Raw genomic sequence first — 11,161 nt, forward strand, 5'->3', positions numbered from 1 at the left:
ATCCCAATGGTGTTCAGTGGGGTTGAGGTCAGGGACATGGTTATGCTGGAACAGCTTTGGGTCTCTTAGTTCCAGTGAAGGGAAATGGTAAATCTACAGCATACAAAGACACCCTATACAATTGTGTGCTTCAGAGTTTGTGGCAACAGCCTGAGGAAGAACCAAATAAGGGTGTGATGTTCAGGTCTCCACAAACCTTTGGCCATATAGTCTATACGTGTTATTTCTGCGAAAGTAGGGTAGAATCTAATTCGAGCCGAGCCGTTAAGAGACTCATTAGTGGGATTCTGGTTCAATTGCATGGAACCTTGACCCTTAACTGCTGACCTTCATAATGAAAGCAAAATATAGACACTCCTCTTAGATAAAGCAGCCTCTATTAAACACTTTAACACTTCATCGTGACTTCACAACTGTAATGTTAACCGGATGTTAATCCGAGTGACATATTTGCACTTTACAGCCTTACTTCTTCATTGATTATGTCATTTTCCTTTTCGATAAAAACCAACAGTGGAGCAATAGGGAAATGGTGTCTTCATTTTCCGTCAAATGAATAACCTTTGGCCTCGTTGTGTCTTTGACCCACTTGTATTAGCTCAGTACATGGCTAAACAGGGTTGTTCATGGTTTAACCGTTAAGCTTGATGCTCTCTGAGGCATTTCGGGCTGAAGCGGATTTCTGCCTGCAGAGTAGCCACGCACCATCACCTTTCTTATCACACACACACACACACTCTCTCTCCACGGATCTGTAGTCTCCCAACTCTGCCTACGACTGAGACTCTGCAGCACATAATAAAAAGACAGGACAACAGTGTTACATGAGTAAGATCGAGAAGTGGGCGAGAGGAATTTATGCGTGATTTTTCACCAGGGCAATGAACGTGTCCTATACAGAGGAGGCAGTACAATCCTCTCTTTTTCACTAGATTGGTACTCATATTTTGTACCTTCAATATGTAACACTAATATAGCGGACTCTGAAATCGACGTACTTTTAGGTTAAAGCTTTAAAGGAGCACCACACTTTTGAAGTAAAGGTACATATTAAAAGCACAAAAGATGTAGCATTGAAAAAGAGGTACCACTCCAGGAACAAGGAAAAGGAACAATTTACTACCCTGTTTTCGGAGAGTGCACAGGACTAATAGTTATAGATAATAATCATATGATTAATGTTTCGTTTAAAGGCATTTAAATGTTTCAAGTCTCAGAATCTCGAACCACAACACTTAAAAAGGTGGCAGAAAAGGTTGTTTAGAACAATGCCGAAGAGGAACCGAGTTCGGTTCTGTATACCCCCAAAATAGAGGTACTCTACCTTTTTTAGAGCTTCTCTACCTTCAAAATGTTCAGTAAATTCCACTGACTCCCTCAGGACTATAGGTTTTGTTTTTTCTTCCATTTTTTAAATCTGTTTATTTAAGCTATACAGCTTTTCATTCCAGACCTTTCTATCTACACAACGCATATTTCGCCAAGTGGTCATTATTTGTAGTGCAATTTGTTTTTGAGTTATTGATGTTTGGATGAAACCCACTGAATACAATGCCAAATAATAACCACTAGGCTTCAATAATTCATGTTGTGTTTTTCACCAACTAAATGTAAAAAAAAAAAATCTAAAAACGTTTCCTCGTGCATGTCTTCCTCCACTATAATGCCTCTATAAACTTTCTACCAACCAGCAACAGAGAATGACAAAACTAAACAAAACTCAGCATCACTCTTTGCCCCCCCCCCCCCAAAAAAATGTAGGACAAGGAAAGCAGGCAGATTACATAACCCCTTATTTCTTCATGTGCTGCACTTTTATCATAGCAGCACTGGAACTGCGAGACTATTAAGAGCCTCCCTTTCTCTCAGTTTATATCCGGCTATTTGTTCGCACATCACTAAATGACTGCCTGTACAATGGCTTACAGTACAATAAAACAACAGAAGTGTAAATGAAGGGTCTGGGCCAATAATAGAGCTGTCACATTACAGCGTGCAGCCTACACCTTGTCCTCCCACCCGCTGCAGCCGGCTTGTGCTCAGAACGGAAAAAAGGCGTCCATGATTATACAATATGAATAGAGATCTTGCGTTTATTAGAGTTTATTAGTTGACTATATTAATGACGCATTTCATATTACATTCGTCAGTGCTGTTTGCTGGGTAAGGAGAGAAGAATAGAATAGGATAGGATAGAATGTCACCTGATCGGAGTTCTGTGAATATTAAAGCTCAGACTTCTTTCACAAGCTCGCAATTGTAAAAAAAAATATATGATAACATAAACTGGAATATAGTATAACAGAAAAGAACAAAGGAGAATAGAATCGAGCAGAACGTACTGTCCTGTCAGATGATTTGCACTCCAGCAGGACATTTAAAGCCCAGTGTGACAGGTTGGAATAAAACATAACAGAAAATGTCACAGAACAGAATAGCCTTCCAGCTTAAATGTTTACGACAGCAGAAGCTCACACTGGCTACAGTGAACATAAAATAGAATTCTATAATAGTTGATGGAAGAAAACAAGAATCGTCATCGAATAGAATAGAATAGGACATATTTTCCTGTCAGATGAATTGCATGTAAATGACATTCAAAGCCAAGCAGGATAAACAAACCCCACAGAACAGAATAGAATAGAATAGAATAGACGCTGATCTGAAATCTATGACAGTCAAAGCTGAGACTTTGCTATAGTGAAAATAAAATAGAATTTTCTACTAGTTAGAGGAATGAAAGAGAAATAGCATATAGGAGTGTAGAATAGAATAGAATCGAATATGACATACAGTTGCAATCAAGATTGTTCAACCCCACCCCCAGTGCAAATCAGGTTTATTGTCCAAATGTACAGACTTTCAGCTATTTGCGATGAACGAATCAAACAAAAGCGATTGAAATAGTTCAACACGACGAGTGCTTCGAGTGGTTTCCCCAAATTCAACTGAAAATGCAACTTATTTTCTCTGGTGGGATTCAGCGTTATGTCTGGAGGAAGAAGAATGGAGAAAGAAAACTCTGTCCACAGTCAAGCATGGTGGTGGCTCGGTGATGCTCTGCGGCTGCTTTGCATCCTCTGATACATCTCGCCTTCCAGCACGTGGAAGGTGAGATGGACGCCTCACAATTTCATAAATTTTCATAAATTTTCCGCCCCTAGCCAGTTCAGGTATTTCATGTGTTCCAGCTCAAGCACACCTGTGCAACTAATGTAACCCTTGATTAGTTTACATCAGGTGTGCTTGAGACAATACCTGTTTTGCATATTTGTGCTATTGTGAGGGATTCCATTCAGGGGGTTGAGTCATTTTGAAACTGTAGAGATCATTATAAGTTGCATTTTCAGTTGAATTTGGGGGAAACCACTCGAAGCATTCGTTGTGTTGAACTATTTCAATCGCTTTTGTTTGATGTGTTCATTGCAAACAGATGAAATTTGGACAATAACTCTGATTTGCAATGGGGGGTTGAATAATTCGATTGCAACTGTGTTGTCCTGTCAGCTTGTTTTACATTTAAATGGCATTCAAAGCCAAGTACGATAACATGGAACAAAATACAACAAAACAACTCACAGAATCGAATCGAATCGAATCGAGGCTGATCTGAAATCTATGAGAGTAAAAGGCTGAGACTTCGCTACAGTGAAAAGAAAACAGAATTCTCTAATATTTAAAGGACGAAAAAGACAAATACCAAAATCGCAGTCTAGAATAGAATAGAATGTCACTTCATCTAAATTCAGTGGCTACAATAGTGAAAAATAAATTCCATAAATAAAGAGTCAGATAGAACAGAACTGAGGTAAAGCAGAAATACGGAGCAGAACAAAGTCAAAGAGCTTTAAATGGAATTGAAAATGAAATTAATATTAAAGCTGGGGTGTACACCATGGTGGGGATGAAATCGAACAAAATGAACGGAACCGAATGCAACCCATCGCAAGACAATAGAATTGAATAGAATTAAATTGATCAGACTGTCCCGTCGACCATTTCAGTTCCTGGAGGGTTCAAAACTGAGACTGTGTGATAGTGTAATAATAATAATAATAATAATAATAATAACATCCACAATAACAGCGCAGTGTTTATAACGTGAGCGATGCGCTGCTGATGTGTAGTTCCTACATCTCTCTCTCTCTCTCTCTCTCTCTCTCTCTCTCTCTCTCTCTCTCTCTCTCCTCAAGGCACCAGCAGATGCTGAGAGATCCGAGGCCGACTTCACTCACCTCGGCGCTGAATTGGTCCTCTCCCCCCGCCGCGCACACCGTCCACCAGGACGCATGCAGCCACAGCAGCGCGGCGCACACGCACGCGAGTTTCGCGCTGGGTCTGTGCGGAAAACCCACTGCGGTGTTCATGGCTGAAGATGTAAAGGCTTGCTCCTATATCAAGGGCGACTCGCTGGGAGCGGGATGGAGGAACCAGTGTGCGACAGAAGAAGAGCATCCGTGGGTTTTTTGCATGACCACATCTCCTCGGATTTTGGCTCGCTCATGAACAAACATGCCTCCTAATATGTGTGCGTTTTAACGCATTTCCTTTGCGTCAGTTCTGCATCCTGTTGGCGAGCAGGCACGCTGTATCTGTATCCAGCCGTAGCAATCAGCAGCATCAGCACCAGCAGCATCCCATGGTATGAACGGAGGCTGTAACTGCGCATGCGCTTTTAATTCCCTGCGATGCTGCGCGTTTGGCTGCTAATGCGCATGCGCTTGACGCTTTCATTCTGATTCTGTCAATTCATAAATAGTGCATGTTTCACACATACGCGCGCGCGCACACACACACACACACAGAGAGCGAGAGAGAGAGAGAGAGAGAGAGAGAGAGTGTGTGTGTGTGTGTGTGTGAGAGAGAGAGAGAGAGAGAGATTGCAATTAACTCATACAGTGCTCACAGAAATCCGTCTGAACACAACCCCAACACGTTTTTAAACTGATTACACAAATGAAATACTGAAAAAATGAGAAAATACCATCTCAGCAGCCTTAATATTAAAAACAAATAAAGCTCTGCTCTATTTCTTTCAATAACCAAATAACATCACGTGAGCCGCATTTAATCTGCATTCCTGAGTTGAAACTGTTTAATCTTCTCCTGAAGTTCTTATTCAGTTTAAAGTTATCTGTGCTTTATGCAAAGAATTAATTAATAAGCATTTAACAGGCTTCTAATAACCTATATGTATCATTCTGCCTGTAGTCATTAAGTTTATAATATTTGGACCGCCAGATGGCGCTATTTCATTGGCTTCAAATGCAGTGGTGCTTTGAGAAAATACAACTATTTTGAAGATTTTCAGCTGAAATGAACGTGTCATTTGAAGAAACAAATTAAAGAAATAATAAATACATATTTACAAACATTTATATAAGGATGTATAGATATACAGTGCATCTGGAAAATATTCACAGCACTTCACTTTTCCCACATTTTGTTATGTTACAGCCTTATTCCAAAATGGATTAAATTCATTATTTTCCTCAAAATTCTACAAACAATACCCCATAATGACAACGTGAAAGAAGTTTGTTTGAAATCTTTGCAAATTTATTTAAAAATAAAAAACAAAAAAAGAGCACATGTACATAAGTATTCACAGCCTTTGCTATGACACTCAAAATTGAGCTCAGGTCCATCCTGTTTCCACTGATCATCCTTCAGCTGTTTCTACAACTCGACTGGAGTCCACCTGTGGTAAATTCAGAAACATTTCTGCAGCATTGAAGATCCCAATGAGCACAGTGGCCTCCATCATCCGTGAATGGAAGAAGTTTGGAACCAGCAGGACTCTTCCTAGAGCTGGCCGCCCGGCCAAACTGAGCGATCGGGGGAGAAGGGCCTTGGTCACGGAGGTGACCAAAAACCCGATGGCCACTCTGACAGAGCTCCAGCGTGTCTCTGTGGAGAGAGGAGAACCTTCCAGAAGAACAACCATGTCTGCAGCACTCCACCAATCAGGCCTGTATGGTAGAGTGGCCAGACGGAAGCCACTCCTCAGTAAAAGGCACATGACAGCCCGCCTGGAGTTTGCCAAAAGGCACCTGAAGGACTCTCAGACCAAGACAAAGACAAAGATTGAACTCTTTGGCTGGAATGGCAAGTGTCATGTCTGGAGGAAACCAGGCACCAGTCATCACCTTGCCAATACCATCCCTACAGTGAAGCATGGTGGTGGCAGCATCACGCTGTGGGGATGTTTTTCAGCGGCAGGAACTGGGAGACTAGTCAGGATCGAGGGAAAGATGAATGCAGCAATGTACAGAGACATCCTTGATGAAAACCTGCTCCAGAGCACTCTGGACTTCAGACTGGTGTGAAGGTTCATCTTCCAACAGGACAACAACCCTAAGCACACAGCCAAGATAACAAAGGAGTGGCTACAGGACAACTCTGTGAATGTCCTTGAGTGGCCCAGCCAGAGCCCAGACTTGAACCCGATTGAACATCTCTGGAGAGATCTGAAAATGTCTGTGCACCGACGCTCCCCATCCAACCTGATGGAGCTTGAGAGGTCCTGCAAAGAAGAATGTGAGAAACTGCCCAAAAATAGGTGTGCCAAGCTTGTAGCATCATTCTCAAAAAGACTTGAGGCTGTAATTGGTGCCAAAGGTGCTTCAACAAAGTATTGAGCAAAGGCTGTGAATACTTATGTACATGTGTTTTTTTTTTTATATTTTATTTTTAATAAATTTGCAAAGATTTCAAACAAACTTCTTTCATGTTGTCATTATGGGGTATTGTTTGTAGAATTTTGAGGAAAATAATTAATTGAATCCATTTTGGAATAAAGCTGTAACATAACAAAATGTGGAAAAAGTGAAGCGCTGTGAATACTTTCCGGACGCACTGTATAACTACATAGGCAAGTTGGTGCAGTGGGTAGTGTTGCTGCAGCACAGGCCCAGGATCCTGGGTTCGCTCCTGAGTTACAGGTTAATGTTTGTACTTGTTCTTCCATGTCCATGAGGGTTTTCATCATGGACATAGGAGCAAAGTCTCATATAGAGCACTTGGCTGTAGCGTAAAAGATCGAAATATTAAATCAGAGAATTCGAGAATAATACATAAGCTACTATATTTGACAGAAAACATCACAACACCGATCTTGCTCCGGTGCCGTCAGACAAAACAGTCACTAAAGCAAATGATTCATATCAGCTCTGAATAACAAGCAATGTTATAAGCACTGGAAATGATTCCAAAATGCATTTGTAAGACGTTGATTGGAAAATAATGACGCACTTGATCAAACCAGCCTTTCAGACGAGCACAAGAAGAATAACACTCATGTCACGCTGACATGAGGAATGAGACGTGCAGGGGGAGAGCGGGGACTAAATAAATAAATAAATAAATATATGGCCTTGCGAATGAACCGCAAAATGTGTCGGCTTCCTTTCACAGCCAAGGATGATCCGTCTATTTTCAAGTACATGTCACCGTGATAACACCAGAGTAGTTGCTTCAATGGTAACAAATCCATGACCTAAAACTTTCCAGTGTGAAACGTGAGTCCACTGCTAAATCAGATCCGTCTACATGCGCTATCCATCCCTCCATCTATCCATCCATCCATCCATCCATCCATTTTCTGCACTGCTTATCCTACACAGGGTGTCTACATGCACTATATGTTCCGAAATCTATGAATACGTGTATCCAGAGCGTGCGTGAAATAGATAGGAGAAATGAGTAACTTGGAAGAAGAAAAGGCAGGCCACGACATGATAAGTGCTTCCACGGAATTCTGACACGCCGACAGATAGCAGAGGTGATTGATATGGAATAATCCTACCACTGGTTGAACTGGATGAAAAGATGTTATCGAGAGTAGGGCAGGAACAAGTACTCAGCTTAAAATGTGTTGATGAGCAGGCACGTCGTATCAGACGAGACTCAAGTGGAAGACGATACAGACGAGAGAGCGCTCACTGAGTACGGCTGGGACATGATCCTTGTTAATCCATTGAGAATAGTAAAAGAAATAAAACACTGAGGTCTAGATAAGTGGGTGATTTGATGATTGTGCCATTGAGCTTTTAAAAAAATTTCATCCAATGTAATCTAATCTATTGTAATCTAATAAGGCATGCACTTATCTTTTCAAAAGATGTGCTAAGCTATATCAACACATTTGTCATTTGGCTTTATTTTTTTATCTAGCAATCATACTAATTGCATAAAGGCATTCTGGGAATTCCTCGGATGTACTTAGATTTTTATTTTTTATTTTTTTTAAAGTAAGAGTTTATTTGTTATAATTGTATAATTTGAGTAACGGAGGGCTTACTAGTTAACACATTTGCCACACACCTCCAGGGCTGGGGGTTCGATACCCGCCTCCACCCTGTATATGTGGAGTTTGCATGTTCTCCCCATGCTTCGGGGGTTTCCTCCAGGTACTCTTTTTTCCTCCCCCAGTCCAAAGACATGCATTATAGGCTGACTGGCATCTCTAAATTGTCCATCGTGTATGCCTGGGTATGTGATTGTACCCTGTCCAGGGTGTCCCCTGAGTCCCCTGGGATAGGCTTCAGGTTCTCTGTGACCCGGTGTAGGATAAGCAGTAAAGAAAATGGATGGATTTGAGTGATCTGACCAGTCAATGATGATTATAATATAACTGAAAATGAAGAAAAAAGTGCAAGAGAACTTACTTTTCTTCTTCCCACGATCAAGTCAAGTGGGAATTTTTAGCGTCATTCCTCTATTCCTCTAAACCCCCTTCCTCTCAGATTAATAGCTGAGGAGAAGCGTAGCACATTGGAAGTACATTGGTTTTTAGGTATTTTACACCATTCTGTGTGACAGTTGTGTGTGAAAATCACAGATCAGCAGTTCCTGAAATATTCAAACTGGCGCTAACAACAACACCACATTCAAAGTCACTGAGATCACATTTCCACCCCCCACCCCCCACCCCCCCATGTTTGCCGTGAACATCAACTGAAACTCTTGATCTTTATCTGCATGGGTTTTTAAAAAAAACAAAAACAAAAAAACAAAAACAAAAATTGCATTCCACTGCTGCCACACAATTGGTCCATGAGCAATAATGAGCAGCTGTACAGGTGTTCCTATTAAAGTGGGTATACGGTGGGTGTACATTTTGCACGCTGGAAATTTGCAAATGCTTTCTGAAAGCTAAGTTTTAAATGACAAGCTGCAGGATTCTTGCAAAATAGGCTTTTGCAAGCCCAGCTACAGCGACCGCAGCTTGCGCTGTATTAACCATACACGACCGAAAACCGGCTCGAGGTTTTCATTTTCTCCCGCCGAGAGCCGGCCGTCTGACGGGACGGCGTAATTCACACTGCAATTTAGATATCAACTGAGACATACTGAACACCGAGGTGCGAGGCAATTACATGGATGGGCTTTTCTATTAGCTGTCTGTCATGGACTGTTCTAATTTAACACCGCAGAAAAGGCTTTTTTATTTCTAGTTATTCAATTCACAGAGCTCTTGAAGTAGTCCGCTTCACTCCTTGTGTTTTTAGTAAGGAATCACTTTTACGTGCATTAACTCGGTATACGTTTTATGCGACGGGAGGAACACAGAGAGGCTGAGTGTAAATAGCTTTTCTCAAGAACTCACTGAACTGGATAATACCGTTTAGCGTGTTTTCTATTTTCGACAGTAGCTACAAAAGCGAACTAGTTAAACACAACATAAACAATGCTCTAAACGGTGTGGAAATCGTTTGTTTGATTTGCACGTCACATGCTAGCCTTTATATTAGCTTAATTCGCAGCTTAGCAAAGCAAGCTAGCTGTACTAGCTACTTAGCTTGACCGGAGGCAGCAGCGATCTCTACGACTTTCTTTCCAAGCTTTATTTTTCTTTATAATGTCTTCGTACACATTTAACGAGAGGTCATATATGACAGGTCGTACGTTTTTCAGTACGAGTTGCAGGTAAGAACTAAAGTAAACTAAAGAAACTGGAAAAAAAACAACAAAAAAACCCTAAAAACACTAGAAACCATCAGAGATATTCTAATGGTTTCCACTACAAATACCACAACAAACCATCAGCTGTTAACCATTAAAACCATTACCATATATTTTCCATATTAAGGTATCCACTAGACATAACAAGCCAACAATATACTTACTATAAGGCAACAAATGACCAGTAGAGATCCACAGAGACCATTACAGTTTACAATTAAAACCAGTACAATTCCCATTATAACCATTAAAACCATTACGAATTCTATGAGGTTTTTCTATTTTCTATGGGATTTGTCGCTTCGTATTTAATTTGCATAGACCTGATAATATCTTATTTCAGATGTCCTGACCTACTTCTGACCCATGGTAGATTCCTGTGAACGTTCTTAGCTAAATTTGGGTGACATTAAGTTGTTGGGTTTTTTTTCCAGTAACGCAATGTTTATTATAAATAATCTTTTCTTTTTTAATAATATGTCCAGTCAATCCAAAATACATCACATCGAATCATTTTTAATGACTCAGCTCAAGGGAAATACAGTACGTCCTACGCCTAAGACAGACACTAAACCACAGAAAAAGCACAATAATCACTCCTTGACACCTTCCTGAGAACTGGATTTCCTGCCCCACCTCACAGCTAGAACTGGGATTGTCAACAAACGAAAAAGCACTTTCTTATATCATTCACATTCACTTTTACCGTACGGAAGTTCAACCAAGACCTCGTGCAGCACGAGTCACAACAACAGGTGTTCGGTGAAGTGAAGTGTTATTCGGTGATAATTTTAGAGCTGAGAGTACAACGCGATCTGCAATCCTGCACCAAGAGTTCTTTTGTGTATTTCACAAGCTGCTCAGAGAGTGAGGTATTTATTGTTTAACCAGTACGGAAGCCATGGCGACATACAGTACATGCTCTGACAAGTGTGTCTTGGCAGATTTGCTCGGGGACCTGTTGAGTCACAACACACGTGAAACGGAGTGTGGAAGAATACAGAATGTCCTTCCGTGCAAAGATACAGTAACAGCTGTTAATTACGTTTCTGTCGGAAAAATGCGTTCTCTTTACTAGATGTCTAACAATGCAATGGGACGACCAGTGATAGATTTATTCGCTTAGCCCACCAGGCAAATAAAAACTCCAGGAGTGCTTCCCAGGTCCATGTTTGGGTTGCCTGAAACCTAATTG

The 11,161-nt window shown here is 40.9% G+C and overlaps 1 protein-coding gene across 3 annotated transcripts in view; it reads right to left on the bottom strand.

The window, feature by feature from the left end:
* Positions 1–10,809, bottom strand: part of mmp16b (matrix metallopeptidase 16b (membrane-inserted)) — a 30,252-nt gene extending 19,443 nt beyond the window's left edge. For 2 of the 3 annotated variants that reach the window (XM_017495710.3, XM_017495709.3), the window contains exon 1: positions 4,236–5,542. In XM_017495710.3, coding sequence (XP_017351199.1) covers positions 4,236–4,367 — 132 coding nt within the window. In that variant the 5' untranslated portion in view covers positions 4,368–5,542. Of the gene's footprint in view, positions 1–4,235; positions 5,543–10,672 lie in introns of those variants that run through there. The other variant, XM_017495712.3, reaches the window with a different exon arrangement.
* Between the last annotated feature and the right edge of the window lie 352 nt (positions 10,810–11,161).

This window comes from Ictalurus punctatus, chromosome 20 (assembly GCF_001660625.3).
Source record: "Ictalurus punctatus breed USDA103 chromosome 20, Coco_2.0, whole genome shotgun sequence".
Lineage (NCBI taxonomy): Eukaryota > Metazoa > Chordata > Actinopteri > Siluriformes > Ictaluridae > Ictalurus > Ictalurus punctatus.